Genomic DNA, 18,422 nt, shown 5'->3' with positions numbered 1-18,422 from the left:
AATTTGCAGACAAATTTCCAGATGTCATACTAGACAAGACCCAATTACAAAGATTTCTTGGATCATTAAATTACATAGCGGATTTTTATCAAAACCTCCGAAAGAAATGCAAACCCTTATTTGACAGACTAAATAAAAATCCTCTTCCATGGACCCTTACTCATACATCTATAGTCAAGGAAATCAAAAGTCATGTTAAAACATTGCCGTGTTTAGGAATTCCTCTTCCAGATGCTTTTAAAATAGTTGAAACTGACGCTTTAGACATAGGATATGGTGGTATACTTAAAGAACGAATTTCTCCTACCCATCCTGAACAAATTGTCTGTTTCCATTCCGGAGCTTGGAACTCGGCCCAGTCTAATTACAATACAATAAAAAAGAAATTTTATCTATCGTCTTATGCATCAGTAAATTTCAAGATGATTTACTAAATCAAAAATTCTTAGTCAGAGTTGATTGCAAAAGCGCAAAAGATGTCTTAGAAAAAGATGTTCAAAATATTGCTAGTAAACAGATTTTTGCCAGATGGCAAGGATTTTTAAGTATTTTTGATTTTGAAATTGCATTCATAAAGGGGAGTGATAATCATATACCAGATTTTTTAACCCGAGAATTTTTGCAGGGTTCATCATGCGACATTTCAACTCTCCCGGCTCCCACAGGGCCTAAAAAGAAATAGTAAACCTTGAGTCACCATCACCAGTAAAAAATGAAATAAAAGATGAAAACCCCAAGTCATCTTCATCTCTTAGGCTCGTTCCCCATACAGGTCATACTCTTCTGCCAGTCACAAACAGATATAGTCCACTAGGAACTACTCTCAGTCAACCAAAGCCCAATTACCAGTCAGCATTAGTCAATGATTATGATCCTTTCAAACTCCAAACAGCTCCACCTCCCCCGGCGTATGTCCATCATCCGAAATCATCACCTTATCAGTTTATGGCTAGAGAATTTTGTTTCTTTGCTGAACCATCCCTAATACAGTTAAAATCACCAATTGATGTGGCTAAACTTTTCTATGGCCCAATCAACCATTATCCTTCTGGTAAACTATTATCTTTCTATCACAATTGTCTCACTACTTCTGAGTCAATTTCAATTAAAGCCATCTATGAAAATCAAGATCCAACAAAGAAAATTTTGTACCATTCCCTTTATATTAAAAAGGTTATCCCATTATCTGATTGGGGTTTCGATGCTTTTTCCAAACACCCAACCTTCGAATGTACCTATCATGATTATATTGATGTCTGGAATAAAATTTTCCACCATCAAAAACAAGACTTTAGTCACTCTTGGTTTATCAATTTTGACAGTAAATTCATCCGCCAGTTCCCTTTATGGTTCGGAGAATGGCGGGAGTACCATGGTGCCTCTAATGATATTCTTCCTCCTACCCTACAATCAGCAGTAAAAAAATTTGAAATTTCAGTTCCCCATACTACTTATGAAGAAAACTTTGACCCAACACTCATGTTTATGTCAAAATACAAAATCCCTTAGATCTTAAAATGGAATTACGACTTTCACAATGAAATTTGTAATTCTAGAAACTATCTAGTTAAATGGTGGGACAAGTTCAACACCGACAGAATTCTCACCCAGTTTGAAAAAGAATTTGCAGACAATCATCTCGGTCAAGTTACAGTTAAAACAGCTCCAGTCAACACATGGTCAGGTCACAATTAAATCATCCCCTGCAGAAGTCATTTTGACCCACCAGCCGTCTGCAATAAGCCCAGGCCAGGCCAGCACGGCCCAAACAACATCCTCTTCCAGTTAGAAAATTAAGTCAAAAAAATCTACATCTTCAAAATCAACCTCCACCACAGCATCAGAGCTACAAAAAATGGCTAAAAAACTTATGCAACAAGTAGTCACTCTATCACAACAGGATACTAATCTTTCAGAAGCTGAAGATAATGAAGATGATTGCTCCTCATCATCAGAAGCCCACAGTGAAGCAGCCCCGAGTCAACCAACCAGATGGGCTGACTACCAAGACAGCCAAGATCCTTATGAACTGTAGACAGAGCAGTACATCTCAAACCCAGTCAAAATCTCAAAGCCCAATCAAAGTCAAAACCAGTAATTAACTTTTTCACCGAAGCTACAGTCAACCGGTAAAACACTATTCACTCACATGCCAGACACTCCACTATTCAGCAACAATCAAAAGTCAACAGTAAAAGCAAATTCGTTTTCCTATATAAGGAGGCTCTCTCCCCCATCAGAACTCACCCAGGAATTTTCCAATTTCTCTCTTCTCTCCCTCTCTGGACAATCCGAGAACTTCTTCATTGTAATAGTTCTTTCTAATTCATGCATAAATTCTTAGTCAGTAACCTTTAATTTTCATTCTGTTGTATTAAACCTTCTGTAATATTATGGTCATCTACTAGTAATAATCAATAAAAAACTTTATAATACATGCTTCTGTGGTCTCTGGTATATATATATATATTAGAGTGAAGTTTTAATTTTAACACACTTTTCGGTCAAATTTTTTCATCACAAGTGATTCAATATTTAAGTATGCTATTGAAGATCATCTTTGCAAAATTGCATCCAATTCGGTTATCGTTAAGGTATTTAAATTAGATTAAATCAATGAACGAATTAAATCTGTTCAACGTAAACCGTTCATGTAAATTTCAATTTTGAAAGTTCAAATCATTGTCAAATTAAATGAAATTTTGCAGAGATAATCTTGAATAGCATATTTAAATATTGAATCAATTTTGATGAAAAAATTTAACTGAAGATGGTGCTAAAATTAGAACTTCACTCTATAATTTCAGAGTGAAGATTCACTCTGCATATTGTAGAACAATAATCTGAAAACCAATAAGAGAATGCAGACACATGTACAAATAAAAAAAATGTAATTTATTGAATATCAAGCGCGGGGTTACAATCTTTGTGAACTCCTCTGATTCTATCTCCGTATATGTGACTTGGCTCAAGGGTGACGTGCAGTAGATCTTGAGAATTTGAGTTTGATTTGGATTCAGATTTAATGAAGAACGAGCGATTTGGCCGCTTAATGATTGTTCGTGGACTTGAGTTTGGATTTGGATTTGATGAAGAACGAGCGATTTGGCCGCTTGATGATTCTTTGTGGACTTGAGTTTGGATTTTATGAAGAACGATCGACTTGACAGCTTGATGATTCTTCGTGGACTTAAGTTTGGATTTGATGAAGAACGATCGACTTGACAGCTTGATGACTCTTCGTGGACTTGAGTTTGGATTTGATGAAGAACGATCGACTTGACAGCTTGATGACTCTACGTGGACTTGGGAGACTTCAGGATTTTTCGAGAGTGACCTTGCTCAAGTGATTTTCTCTCTTATTCTCAAGTCTCATTTTCTTCATGTTGAAGGGGGTATTTATAGTGTCAAGGTTTCTATTTTGTAGAATATTTAATGACACTAAAATAATAAATTTATTTAATTGTATAATTAAATTAATATGTATTTTCTGATTAATTTAAAATTAGTTATTATCATAACAAAATTAAACAGATTCAAATAATTAATTTAATTATAACCGCTAAGGAATTTATTAATTTAATCAAATGTTTGATTACCATTTTAAATCGTTAATGACATTCGATTTCCGATTCAAGTCGGAATCACGTAGCTTTGATTACGATCATCCATTTGTGCGTTGACACGAGTTTTATTCGGATCCGCACCAATTTTGTTGACTTTTGGGCAACGTGTGCAATTTTATCGGGTTGTTGGTCGATTTAATTATTTAATGAAGATGATTTACTTCATTAAATTTCATGTGTCTACACACACACACATATATAGTCTTTATTTGAAACTTCACTTTAAAATTACGGAGTGAAGTTCCAATTTTGACACACTTTTCGGTCAAATTTTTTCACCATAAATGATTCAATATTTAAAGATGATCTTGAATAACATACCTAAATATTGAATCATTTATGATGAAAATTTTGACCGAAAAGTGTGTCAAAATTAGAACTTCACTCCGTAATTTTAAAGTGAAGTTATATAGTTTCTATTCAGAGTGAACATTCACTCTGAAATTACAGAGTGAACATTCACTCTGAAATTACAGAGTGAAGTTCTAATATTAGCACCATCGGTCAAATTTTTTCATCACAAGTGATTCAATATTTCAGTATGCTATTCAAGATCATATCTACAAAGTTTCATCCAATTTGACAATAGTTTGAGCTTTTAAAATTGAGATTTAGAACGGTTCAAATTGAATAGTTTTAATTCATTTATTGATTTAATCTAATTTTAATACCTTAATGATATCCGAATTAAATGAAATTTTCTAGAGATAATCTTAAATAGTATACCTAAATATTAAATCGTTTATAGTGAAAAAAAATTCACCAAAATGTGCTAAAATTCAAACTTAACTCTTTAATTTCAGAAAAAACTTTACTGTATATATATGAAACGATGTGCACATAGCAGAAAGACGAGACAAACAGAAGTGAAAATTGATATCAGAACCATTTTTTTAATTTTGTCATTATTTAATTTCTTTCTGAGTAAGTTGTACCCATGTTAGGTTCAGCAAACGATGTGCACAGAGCAGAAAGACAAGACAGACAAAAGTGAAAATTGATATCAAAACCATTTTTTTAATTTTGTCAATATTTAATTTCTTTCTGAGTAAGTTGTACCCATGTTAGGTTCAGCAGTGTCTGGTCACTTGAATACATTTGACATTGAATACATTCAAACTAGCCTTGCCCACGATGCATGTGCAAAATTTTATTTATCACAGTTTTTTATTGAGAAAATAATTTTATTTTTATTTTGATAATTATTAAAGTAAGAAGTGCGTGAGTGGGGAGTAGTTAACCTAGGGAGAATTTGCCCGGCAGGAAGTCATCCTGTTTCTGTTCTATTCTTTATATTTTGTTTATTAGTATTTGTTTGTTTACCATAATATCCTTTTAATATTAAAATTTATTTCAACATAATGTATGGTATATGAGGTTTTGTATATTTTCACAATTGATACGCCAATTTTTTTTTATAATAGTATATAGATTAGTTTAATCAAATACCAATTAAAATAATTTAGCCCTGTACTTAGTGTGTATTGACCACTAATCAATAATTAACCCCTTTGCAAAAAAAGAAAAGAAAAGGGGATCATCAATTAAGTTTCACTCTTCACCCCGAATAGATAGAAGTCGGTTCTCCATCAGTACGATATGTTATTTTATTCTTCGTCAATTGCTGGTAGAACTGTTGAATACATTATCGCCTGCATTGTCAACTTGCAATAGCAGGTTCCTTCATATGTTCAATTCATAGGAATCATAGCCATCTTGCAGCATTCAGAAACCTCAGCATTTAAGCTCTTGCTCCTCCTTAACGATGGTGCTGACATTCTTAGTTCTCCTCATAGCCTTTATTTTGTTGCTTATTTTGATAAATCAAATAGGAAAGCAAACTGCTCGAGCGAAGAGGTTGCCTCCTGGTCCTAGGAGATTACCTCTAATTGGGAACCTTCACCTGCTTTCTGATGGTCTACCTCACTGTGTCCTTGAACACCTTTCTAGGAAATATGGGCCGCTCATGTTCTTGCAATTAGGCTCAAGATCTACTCTAGTAGTCTCCTCAGCCAAAATGGCGAAAGAGGTTTTCAAAACTCATGATCTCGTTTTTTCAGGTAGACCAGCCTTGTACGTTGCGAAGAAACTTAGCTATGACTGTGTCAATCTATCATTTGCTCCCTATGGTGAGTACTGGAGGGAGGTGAGGAAGATTGCCATCTTAGAACTACTCAGTGCAAAGAGGGTCCAAATGTTTCAATCTGTAAGGGATGAAGAGGTTGGAGTCATGATTGACTCTATAGTTCATACTTCGGAGGCTCTCATCAATCTCAGTCATGTGACAATTTGCTTGACCAACAATGTTTTGTGCCGATCAGCTTTTGGTAAAAAGTACGAGGGTGAAGGTGACATTACGAAGAATAATATTCATGAGCTGCTTGAAGAAACGATGGACCTGTTGGGAAGATTCTGCATATCGGACTTCCTACCTTGGTTGGGATGGTTAAACAAATTCAGTGGTATGGAAGAGAGGTTAAACAAGTGTTTCAAAGGGTTGGACATTTTCTATGACAGAGTGATTGAGGAACACCGTGATTGTACAAGGCCTAAAATGGAGCATGAAGATCTTGTTGATGTACTTATTCGAGTTCAGAACGATCCAAATCAAGCAATAGCCCTTACCAATGAACAAATCAAGGGTGTTATCACTGTATGGTCCTTTTCCTTGATGCATCTTGATGTTATAAGAAATGACTAAAAGTCCAACAGTAAAATTGTTGTAGCCAGAATCTGTATGTTGTCCATTTCCAACTTTTTTTTCAGTCTGTTTGGCTCTACTGACCAAATATCCCCAAATCGTATTGCAGGACATGTTTATTGCAGGGACCGATACAACCTCAGCGACAGTGGTATGGACAATGGCCGAGCTGATTAGGAATCCCCTAGTGCTTAGGAAAGCACAAAATGAGGTGAGAGGAGTTGTCAAGAAAAAAGGGCAAGTGGAAGAAAGTGATCTTTATGGACTTTTGTACCTAAAAGCTGTCATTAAAGAAGCTTTTAGAGTACATCCACCAGGGCCACTGCTTATTCCGAGAGAAACAACAGAGACTTGCACGATTGAAGGGTACGAAATTCCTGCCAAAACAATGGTGTTTGTCCATGCAAAAATGATAGGGAAGGATCCAAAATGTTGGGAGAATCCAGATGAATTTTCTCCTGAAAGATTCTTGGACAGCTCAATTGATTACAAAGGAAACCATTTCGAGTTTTTACCATTTGGTGCTGGAAGGAGGGGCTGTCCCGGTATGGACTTTGTTCTGCAGCTAGTTGAGCTTGTACTTGCTAATCTGCTCTATCGTTTCGACTGGGAACTGCCTCATGGGATGAAAAGAGAAGACTTGGACATGGAAGAAGCTGCTGGGCTTACAATACAGAAAAAAATCCCTCTATGTCTAGCTGCTAGACTGGTATATATTTAATAGAAAATTCTTTCAAATGGCAAAAAATTTGTTTACTCTGGCTCGAGTATCACAATATTTTTGTTTTTGGATAAAGTATTTTTTCTTAATTATGTACTCACTATATTACCTACATGTATACATCGTTTTGTTTAATTCAATCTGGAATAAGCATACCTTAGAGATTTTGTTGTATACTGACAGTACCTCATCAATTAGCCATCAGTACAGGCTGCTACTCATCAATTTTCTGAAGCTAAATTAGATGTTGCCTCCAAGTAATTGAAGCATGAAGCCTATGGCTGTGTTTGGTACAGCTGAGCTTATTAAAAAAACTGGCTTATACTTATTTTTTAGAATAAGTGGTTGATAAGTAAAGTAGCAGAGTGTTTGGTAAACTGGCTTTTATAAGTGACTGTTTGTAGCAGAAGCCATGAGAATGTGTTTGGTAAACTCAAACATGCTTATGTTTTTAATTTATCAAATGACCAATTTAGAGATTTAAGATAATTTTGTATGAATTGTTTGGTAATATAATGTACTCAAGTATATTATTTCCGTAAATTTTTTTTTAACTTTTTTAAAGACATTATGATTATTATGCGACATTTGAAAATAAACATATACATATTAGACCAGCAAGTACAAGTAATTGCTAACAATTTATAGTCAATAAAAAAAGGCAATGAATAATTTATGATATTGATTCAAAACATCTACTTGAATATGAATAGATGTATACATGTATTCACTATATAATGTAAGATATATACATATTGAATACATCTATTCAATACATTGACAGAAACAACATACAGTTACTAGAGGTCTTAGAACATCTTCAATTAAGATGTTAAAAGTTGTTGTCAATTTAAATTTTTCAATGAAGATGTGAATTACAAGAGAACTTGGAGCCTGATAGCCGGTTCTTCTCTTCTTACAATAGTATATGGACAAAGGAATAACAAGCAAAACAACAACAACAACACTTGTGACAGGAGCAACAATCGAAACTATGTTGGGCCATTTTGATGCCTTTGATTCAGAAGTCCCATTCTCATTAGAACCTGTGCATGTCGGGGAACTCGTTGATGTAGAATTACTCTCTGGCGCAGGGCCCTGCTCAGATGGATTACCATGAAACAAAGGATTCCCATAAACGACCACTTTAACAGTGTCCACAAATTTCGGCAATGGAGGGGTATTGGTACAATCATATGTTATTCAAGCGCCTCAACAGCGAATACACCTACAACCCTGAAGTCCTTTCACTCAATCAAAACTTTCAATTGGTTCATCTTTACCCCGTTACAATCAGGGGAACAAAACACTGAGCCTAGTAAGTACAATTTGTAATTCAAGTCAGTGACTGGTATAAAATAGTTCTGGTTTCAACAACCTTCTTTGTCAATTTTTCGGATATCTTACAGGACTTTATACATCTTAGAAAAAATGCAAAACCTGGAAGAAAAAAAAAGTAGACAGACATCCAGCAAGTAAAGAAATTGTGTAATGGAGGAAGTACAGCTAAACAATATATTACTCTATAGTCCAACATTTTTAAGGATGTGCTCCACAAGATATGAGTCATGCTTTGGTGCATGAAACTAGAATGAGGAGAACGCACTCACCTGAAAATCCTCTTATATATATATATATAGACATATAGTACGACTGAAGAGTAGATAATATTAAATCTTTAAGTGAAAAATACGTATGGCTTGAACTTTGATATAATAGTAGTCTATGAAGTACAAATATTGCTTACTACAGAAATCAAAAACATATAAGTGAATGCATGTCAGAATAGGCTCCCAAGTCTCAGGGAATAACTGTTAGTTATAATAACCTACCAGGAATAATAGCATATGTGAAACTGATGACTTGACTTGCCAAGGCCAAGTGTTTAGAGGTGATTGACTTCAGACCAGATACTTGCAATAGCACATATGATCTGGTTTAGTTACTACATACATCAGAAGAAACCATTCGATAACAAACGAAGATATGCAGTATCCTACTATGAACAATGAAAATGATCAAGGTGACTAATAAGGTCCTACAAAATTAAGAGAGGGACTGTAATAACTATAAAAACAAGGTTGATGACTTATAAGGTCAGAGAAGCAGTTTAATTGTTGAAACATATGCACACATAAAAAATAAAACAAGATAACACAAGGAATTTTGCATTAATTTACTCACTATCTATACGACAGTTTCATAAAGTAATTGGATGTGCATGTCAACAGATTACTGTAGAAAGTTACCTGCATGGCACCAGCACCAAGAACAAGCTGACATGTTCTTGTATTGAATTTTTTTAAAATTTCAACGATGCGATGAACAACTTCTCAGGACAGTACTGGAAAAAAGTTGTTCATATCAATGTACTCTGACAACATCTTTGTCAATATCAGACCACTGCAGAGAAAAAATTAAAGGAACATGGAATTACCGACTGATACAATAAAATAAAACTCCAAATATCGCATTAGCTTTACCCAAAACACAGTATCAGCAGTGTAAACTGTATAGAGTAGATTTAAGAAAACGTATAAAAATAAAAACACAGTTCAACAAGGAAACTAACCAGTTCACCATGTGAAAACCAACACCTTTGTACAAAAGGGTTTGGGAAGTTGATTTTCCCCTCTCCTTCATGTTGCTATGGTTGTTCTGAGCCACAGAATTCGTAACATCAGCCTTATTTTTTCCAACTCCATCAACAGAAGTAGACTTACTCAGTCCAGTTATATCAGTAGATAATCAGTTGAACTAGTTCGCTTAATTTGTTGTTCTGTGATTGTTGGTCCTATATCCACCACATCTAAACTACTGTTGCTTCTGGCCACCCGAGTGTGGTTTGTTTCCGAACTACTATGGATAGCATCCAGGTTCTCAGTTACCAATGCTTCAGAACAAAATAATGAAGTGACAATAACCTGAAATTCATCAGGGACATCTACTTCCACCCACGTTTCTTGGTCTAGAACTGCCTTAATTTTTGTCATCTAAACATACCAAGGCGTAAAGCAGTTACCTTACAGTACCATACCACGTGAAATTGAAATTACATACGAGTAAGCACAGTTAGAACTAACCCGTGATTCATGCTGATAATCGAGGAAGGCCTTTGCCTGTGACTGTAGTGTTCCTCTAATGCTAAATCCTGGCCTTCCCCCTATCTGCATACGATGGGTAAAATTGAGATGCATAACACATTGTCTAATTATAAAACTAGAAACAAATGGAAGATGCAGCAAAAAGGAATGCAAATGGAATAAAATAAATAAAATAATTTACCTTCTCGGTAGCAGTTATAAACTCTTGTGTGATATTATATATGCTCAAAAACTCATGTAATCTCAACTTTGGATGAAGAAGAGCACGAACCCCAAGTAGCTTTGCCCATCTTCCCTGAGCACCATCACATGCTGCAACAACGACTTCTGTGTTTTCTCGTAACACATCAGCTCTGTTTAGAAGCAATGTTTCAGACCAACCCTCAGCCAGCTCAGAAGGGTACTCCAACTCCCTAAGAAACTCAATAAGCGCGGTACTTCAATTGGGAGAGGCCATTGAAAGAGGGGAGGGGCCCACTAAAGTGGTTGCGATGGAGGCCGATGTTGGAGAGTTGGGAGAGCTGGTTGAGGTTATGGGGGAAAGGTCCAATGAGGCCCTTGGACTTGAATTTGGGAGACTCTACTGGCGGAGCAGAAGACGTGGTCCCACTTAGGAGGGCCGTAGGGGTCGGAGTTGTCGTCGGGCCAGTTGAGGAAGTCGGAGTTGACCATGTTTTTCTTGAACTCGTTCAGAATGGCGAGGTCGTTCGGGTCTGTGGCGCTGAAGGTGACTAAGAGGAGGGGAAGGAGAAGGAGGTAGGGGACGGTGGCCATGGAAAATTTGTGGAGGGGTGAAGCGGCAGCGGGGAAGCTTCATAGAGCCATCAATGGCGGGTTTTGGGAATGAAGAAATGAGAGAGAGAAGCGAGAGAGAGAGAGAGAGAGAGAGAATGGCTTGGGTGAGAGGATTGAAAAGTTTTATGTGGCAATTCGTCGTAATTGGTTGAAGGAGATGAGGGCATCTATTGGTATTACGAAACTTTCATTAAACTACAGTGTTCCGCTACAATAGGCACCGCAGCTTTTGTCTCTAAAAGGAGATCATAGGAACCTTCAGCATCTTTTTGATTGATTTGCCCCACTGTGCGCTGGAAAGCTTTCTAGTCACTAGAAGACACAAAAACGTTGCGGCAATTAGGCTCCATAATTACCCTAGTTAATTAGACTCTGATCGCCTCGAGGACCATATATCCATATATCAAGAGAGGTTTTCATAATTTCACGATCTCCTGTGTAGCACCGACACTTCTAAAACTAGAGTGTTGAAGTGTCCGACACTCTCCGACACGTCACGTGGCGTGTAAGTAATATATTGACTTTTCTGACACTTTGATGGTCAAACTACATCATCATTTTATATAAAATAAAAACAGAAAAACAAAAACAAGACAGAAATAACTCAAATTTTGTTTTAGGCCATCGTTTTCATTTTCTTAGATTTATTTCTTTTGAATTTTTATGCAATAGAATAAACTTGAATATTTAATTTGACATTATTTCATATGTTATATATTTATTTTATACATTAATAAATATATTAAATTATATATAAATGTCCGTGTTGACGTCGTATCAAAATCTAAATTTTTTAAATTTACCGTATCGCGGTGTTACGACGTATCAGTGTCACGGTCTCGGTGCTACATAGATGTTCTCATAATTTATAGATTGCATTCTTCCTTCCTCAACCCACTCGACAGTGTTGGCCTACGAGTAGAAACCGGCCAACACCATTGATCATTTGAACACTTTCTGTATGCTAGTCCATTGATCATATTTCTATAGCATCCACTGGCCGGCTGGTACCGTCACTGAGTTTTCTCCTCTAGTGTAGTTAATGGATAATTAAAGGGATAAATAGATATAATTTACCCATAATTAAATTTCATACCCCCAAAATCTAGTTTTTTTAATTAAATTAAATAGAGATAGTCCTCAGTAAAATGTTATTAATATTCAAAGTTTCATTAAAATGCTTAATATTATGTATTTTATTTATCTTTATTTCTTATTACGTCTCTATTAAAATATAATTTTTCGTCCGTTCTTGATAGTATCCACACATTATATGATAATATATTATCTAGCTAGTTGCTTCCGGCTCGCTATTAGACTACGAAGATTTTTGATACAAAACAATATCCTTGAAATTTCTTTGACATCCAAGAGCATTATCTCCATATATTTTCCTTGCTATTGATATTATGTTGTACTTCCAGGCCATCTGTGTTTCTATATCTTCAGAATCTCAACTTTAGTCATGTTAGTACATCTATGACATGAACTCATCAGTTAGCCATGAGTTCTTACTTATCCTTGTCGATGGCGCTCCTAATCTTTATTTTTCTCATACCACTTACTTTGTTTCTCTTGATGAAGAAAAATGCTCAAGCAAAGAGGTTGCCTCCTGGTCCTAGAAGGCTACCTCTAATTAGTAACCTTCACCATCTTTCTGTTGGTTTACCCCATTGTGCCCTCGAACATCTTTCCAGTCAGTATGGACCGCTCATGTTCTTGCAATTAGGCTCACGATCTACTCTAGTAGTCTCTTCAGCCGAAATGGCAAGAGAGGTTTTCAAAACTCATGACCTCATTTTTTCAAGCAGGCCAGATTTCATGTCTGTTCCAAAGAGGCTTGGCTATGACTCCAGCATATCATTTGCTCCCTATGGTGAGTACTGGAGGGAGGTTAGGAAGATTCTGATCTTGGAACTACTCAGTGCAAAGCGGATTCAGATGTTTCGTTCTGTGAGAGAAGAAGAGGTTGGACATATGATTGATGATATAGCTCATCGATATCATACTTCAAATGGTCTCATCAATCTCAATGAACAGACACATTTCTTATCCAACAGTGTCTTGTGCTGCTCGGCTTTTGGCAAAAAGTATGATGGTGCTGGAGGTGTTATTAGCAAGACCAGAATTCTTAAATTGCTTGAAGAGGCAATGAACTTGTTGGGAGTGTTCAGCATATCTGATTTTCTGCCATGGATGAACTGGCTAAGCAAGTTAAATGGTCTTGAAAAAAGGGTAGAGAAGTGTTTTATTGAGTTGGACAGTTTCTATGACAAAGTGATTGAAGAACACCTTGACCCAAAAAGGCCTACTCTGGAGCATGAAGATCTAGTCGATGTACTACTTCGAGTTCAGAAAGATCCAAGTCAAGCAATAGCCCTTACTAATGACCAAATCAAGGGTGTTATCACTGTATGTTCCCCTCTATCAAATCCTGCATATACGTATTTACTTGAACAACAATTGAAAAATATGTCTGGGGATCTTGAATTCTTGATTAAATTCATTTAAATGTCTAGTTCAACATTATGACCATTTTTTATTCATACGTACGGTTTTTGAAACCTTTCATTTGCAGGACACATTTATTGCAGGGACTGACACATCCTCAACCACAGTGATATGGACAATGACTGAGCTGATCAGGAATCCCTTAGTATTGTGGAAAGCACAAGATGAGGTGAGAAGAGTGTGTCAAGGGAAAAGGGAAGGTGGAAGAAAGTGATCTTTCTGAACTTATCTTCCTAAAGTTAGTCATCAAAGAAAGCTTCAGACTACATCCTCCAGCTCCATTACTAGTTCCAAGAGTAACAACCGAAAGATGCACAATTGGAGGGTACGAAATTCCTGCCAAAACAATGGTGTTTGTCCTTGCAAAAATGATTGGAAGGGACCCAAAATATTGGGAAAATCCAAATGAATTCTTCTCTGAAAGATTCTTGGACAGCTCGATCGATTATAAGGGAAAGAGTTTTTTTCACTAACAGTTCCTCAATTCTGGTGTACCTACCAATGTGATACCTCAACTCTTAATCGTACCAATGTGATACCCAAACTCTAGTATTGCTATCATTGAAGTACTTCCGTCAGTTTTTTTCAACTTCTCCGTCATCTTGGTGACGTGGCAAGTACGTGAGGCCCACAAAGAGGGTTAAAAGACAAAATTAACCTCATCTGAGAGGAGCAATGTTTTTCCCGCCCTTTACCTTGAGAAAGACACCCAACAATTTCAATTTTGGCGCCAATTTTCCCTCCATACTCCTTAATTTGTGTCTCTTATCTAAATTAAAGAACTACCGCCAACCAGTCGACCACAATTTGATAAAACCTAGATCAATCTCATTTTCTATTTTTATCCTAGCACTTGTTAAACTAACAGAATAAATATAGAAATTTATATGAAACATCTCATTTCCACAATCTCATAAGAATATAGAAACGCATAACTTAACGAAATTCAAATACATGTTTAAGTACCATTAGTTCTTACAAGCAAAAATCATGGCAGATCAACATAAAAGGTGGCAACTAATGGTACTTAAACATGTATTTGAATTTCGTTAAGTTATGCGTTTCTATATTCTTATGAGATTGTGGAAATGAGATGTTCCATATAAATTTCTATATTTATTATGTTAGTTTAACAAGTGCTAGGGTAAAAATAGAAAATGAGATTGATCTAAGTTTTATCAGATTGTGGTCGACTGGTTGGCGGTAGTTCTTTAGTTTAGATAAGAGACACAAAAACATTGCTCCTCTCAGATGGGGTTAGTTTTGTCTTTTAACCCTCTTTGTGGGCCTCACGTACTTGTCACGTCACCAAGATGACGGAGAAGTTGAAAAAAAAACTGACGGAAGTACTTCAATGATAGCAATACTAGAGTCTGGGTTTCACATTGATCCGATTAAGAGTTGAGTTATCACATTGGTAGGTACACCAGAGTTGAGGGACTGTTGGTGAAAAAAACTCTAAGGGAAACCATTTCGAGCTTTTGCCTTTCGGAGCAGGAAGGAGGGGTTGTCCTGGTATGAACTTTGCTGTGCACCTAGTTGAGCTTACTCTAGCTAATCTTCTATATCGTTTCAACTGGGAATTGCCTCATGGGATGAGAATAGAAGACTTGAACATGGAAGATGTTGGAAAATAGTTGGAAAAACCATTTAAAATCAAATTTTTATTGATTAATTAAATTAAGTTAAATTTATAATTAATCAAAGATGAACATAGATTTATCATATGTTTGTTTGTGTAATTTGGTTTGTGAGTGAATAAGAAATTGTCACTCAAAAATGACTACTTAGAATGAGGAAAATGTATTTGTCCCATATTGGAAAAGAGAAGTGTTGAAAAGACTTTATATATAATCCATTGTGTATGGATTATAAAGTGTGTAAGCCCCCTTATACACTCTCGCGCACACGCAGGGGGGGTGCAAATCCTAGGTCGCAAGGGAAATTCGTGTATGCCCGTGCGACCTGCGGACACGAATGCAATACCGAATTGAGGGTCGGAACGCAGATTCTTCTTTTGTAACAACTGAGTTATTGTGTGTTATGGAGAATTATAACAGAATTGAAATCAATGTTTGTAACATATGTAACTCATATATATTATGAAATCATCCCATTCGAAACACATTTCTCTCCCACTCTCAAAGTTTTTAGTTATTCGAGTTCGTTGAGGGTTCTAGTTAGTAGTGCAACTTTCTAGAATTGTTTAGTCGTTATATCCTGGGAGACAAGCGCCAAGCATCCTTACACCAGTAGAGGAGGCGTAAACGTCTTAAGGACAGTGTGGTATCACACACGTCTCGACTAGTTCTTTCATCACAAATCGTTCGATATTTTGATTGAATTTCTTTTCGTGTTCTTCATTTCTGATTTATAATTATTTATAATTCAGCTTATTAAATTATAACAGAAGAAGCTGCAGGGATTACAGTGCAGAAGAAAGTTCCTCTATGTTTAGCAGCTACACCAGTACATCTATAAGGTAGTTAATACAAGACCTGCATGTATCTTTGATATGCTAGGGTGTTATCATTGTATGTTTTTCAATTGTTGTTCAAGCTATCGAGCTCACTGCCTCAAATAAATCACATATGGTCCCAGATAAACACGGATCTGCACGTAGTATATTGTTAATGTAATATGTCATACTCATACACAAGCAAGAACATTACAGATTTAACACATAAAAAGCTGCTCTCTCTCTCTCTCTCCAGCAAACCCTAGCCGCCAAACTCCTTCAATTTTGTCTCGTCCGGTGGCCCTTGGGTGCGTGGTCGAGCCGCTGGCCTTGCTGCCATCGCATGGTTGTTGCCGGATGGGATTTCTTCAATAATATATCAACTCCAGGGAGTCTCTCCTAGAAGGTTTCATTGAGGGCTGGATCTGGGATGGGGGTAGGCAAAGGTGGCGTGCTCAGTAGTCGGCAATCGGCTCTCCTTTGGATTCCTTCTTGTGCAACAACACTTTGACTTCAATCGTGGGTGTTGTTGCCAAGGTCCTTCGTTGGATTTAAGGTTTCTTTGTGGGGTGCCGGCTCGCGGCGGCATGGATTGGTGTGGTAGATGCAAATGTGGGTGCTTACCTATTGGTCGACGGTGGCGTGCCTCAGGCAGGGATCTTTTGATCGGTAGCATGATGGAGGAGGGTGGAGCTAGGTTGACCTAGCTTTTGGGCCCAAGATGATTCATTTGGTTTGGGCTCCCTTGGTTGCTATTTTAGGCTTTTGTGTAACCTGTGTGTTTTAGCAATTTTACTAATAGTCTATTTTTCTATTTTTAGTTTTTAGTTTAGTCCCTATTGCTATGTTGTACTGTCGTGGCGTAGACTTACTTAGTTCAATATGCGCTTATGACCAAAGAATAGTTCATGCCGCATACTGGTTTTGAGTTTAGACTTATAACTTCTTATCTGATGTTATTATCAGCAGATTGGTATGTAATGGTTATTCATGCCACAAAAATATTTATATAACCTAATTGTTTCTTATAAAAAAACAAAACATTACAGATTTAGAGTATGGTAGAGAGATTCTATAGTTTTGGAGAAAATTAGACATAAACTCATTTTTAGAGCCTTTTTGAAGTTAACCCCAAACTTAAATTTTTTTTTAAATCTACACTCAAATGAATTATTTCAACATTCTTTATATGTTTTATTATCTAATTCTTTGGCATACCTGCTCGATAATAACTTATAAATAAAGACACGAAGTCTTGAATGGATACGAGTAGAGTTCATTGTAGAGTTATTTGTATAAAAGCTAGGGTACATTATGAACTAATTCTATACACACACAGACTTGATTTCGAATTAAATCTCAACCTCACTAATTATAGAAAAAGGACCAAGAAAATAAATGAAATTGTTAAAAATGTGTGATTGTATCTTATTCATGATTGCGTAGCATGTGTCTTTGCGCTTCAAAGTCCAAGTTTCCCACTAGCAAAGTGAGTTGATGGGGAAGGAGCTGAGAAATTGAGGTATATTTGCCTTTAGGCCGAAGTAGGAACAATTTTTGACCCACACATCATGCAAAGTCCTTATTTAGTTAGATTTTCTTAGAAGTTATAATTATTATTAAGTTTACCAGTATAGTCGGCTATCCACAATTCCCCATACACCAACTAATTGATGTTTGCACAAGTCTAATATAAATGGGAAGACAGAGATTGCTTGAAAGCGATTTTCTTTTCAATTCTCAATTACACAAAGATGGATAAGATTGGAGATGTAGATGAACTGCCACCAACAATAAAGTTTCAAAATGGTTTACATATGAGGTACTTCTCCTATTTTTGAGGTATTTCTTCTGAAATCTGAATACCTGAATATTAATATTGAGATATTATTTATTCTATAAAATTATGTTCGTGATACTAATTAGACTGATCAGATAAATAATTAGAATGCTACAATTAGTCTCAGCCTGAGTGAGTCGATTTTTATTTTCCAAAAATAGAAATAGAAATAGAAATAAAGTCGGTATTAGCCAATCATGGGAAAGCGAGACGTAAATTTTTTCCTTTGATGAAACTTCGTGGAAAATACCTCCACCAGAAAACGACGACGTCAGTCCTTATGTGTCTATCCATCTCTTTTCCATAGACTTCAATCCAAGTCTTCTTCTCTGCAAGTTCCTGTCTCATTGACATCTTCAATTCTCAAATGCAACAGTTGACGTTCTCTCCCAGAGGTACCGATTCAAATTTTGCATTGCGTCTTCAAATTCTGCGCTATATATATGAATCTGCTGAAAAAGGTCGAACCTTTATACGAATTGTGGAATTTTGGTTCTGGTAAAGATCGGGTCTTTGTAGATTTTTGTTAAGGATTGGGATGATAGAGTAAGTATCTGGTTGTTGGGTGCATAAAGGTTTTGCTTTTCACTTTTGGTGTGGCACCCAGAATGTGTAGTCTTCTAGATTATGCTGAGTTATACTGATCCCAATATCAAAACTGTGTTC

General features: G+C 36.3%; 1 protein-coding gene and 2 pseudogenes across 1 annotated transcript; 2 read left to right on the top strand and 1 right to left on the bottom strand.

Annotated features, from left to right (window-relative positions):
* The first annotated feature begins 5,250 nt into the window (after positions 1–5,250).
* On the top strand, positions 5,251–7,216 carry LOC126795036 (cytochrome P450 71A9-like). The gene is made up of 2 exons (XM_050521847.1): positions 5,251–6,279; positions 6,437–7,216. Exons 1-2 carry the CDS (start codon positions 5,392–5,394, stop codon positions 7,046–7,048), a joined length of 1,500 nt encoding a protein of 499 aa, XP_050377804.1. The 5' UTR covers positions 5,251–5,391; the 3' UTR covers positions 7,049–7,216.
* A 1,033-nt stretch (positions 7,217–8,249) lies between these two features.
* Positions 8,250–10,926, bottom strand: LOC126795368 (vacuolar protein sorting-associated protein 54, chloroplastic-like; annotated as a pseudogene).
* Positions 10,927–12,327: 1,401 nt separating this feature from the next.
* LOC126795367 (cytochrome P450 71A9-like) lies at positions 12,328–13,931 on the top strand (annotated as a pseudogene).
* Positions 13,932–18,422: the final 4,491 nt, after the last annotated feature.

This window comes from Argentina anserina, chromosome 5, assembly GCF_933775445.1.
Source record: "Argentina anserina chromosome 5, drPotAnse1.1, whole genome shotgun sequence".
NCBI classification, from domain to species: Eukaryota; Viridiplantae; Streptophyta; class Magnoliopsida; order Rosales; family Rosaceae; genus Argentina; species Argentina anserina.
The sequence above is the reverse complement of the archived record's forward strand: the minus strand, read 5'-3'. Positions and strand labels throughout refer to the sequence as shown.

Excerpts from the sequence above, each read along its gene's own strand:
- LOC126795036 (XM_050521847.1), top strand. The coding sequence starts at position 5,392 with ATGGTGCTGACATTCTTAGTTCTCCTCATAGCCTTTATTTTGTTGCTT. Across the intron at positions 6,280-6,436 it reads AAATCAAGGGTGTTATCACT|GACATGTTTATTGCAGGGAC; the intron begins GTATGGTCCTTT and ends ATCGTATTGCAG.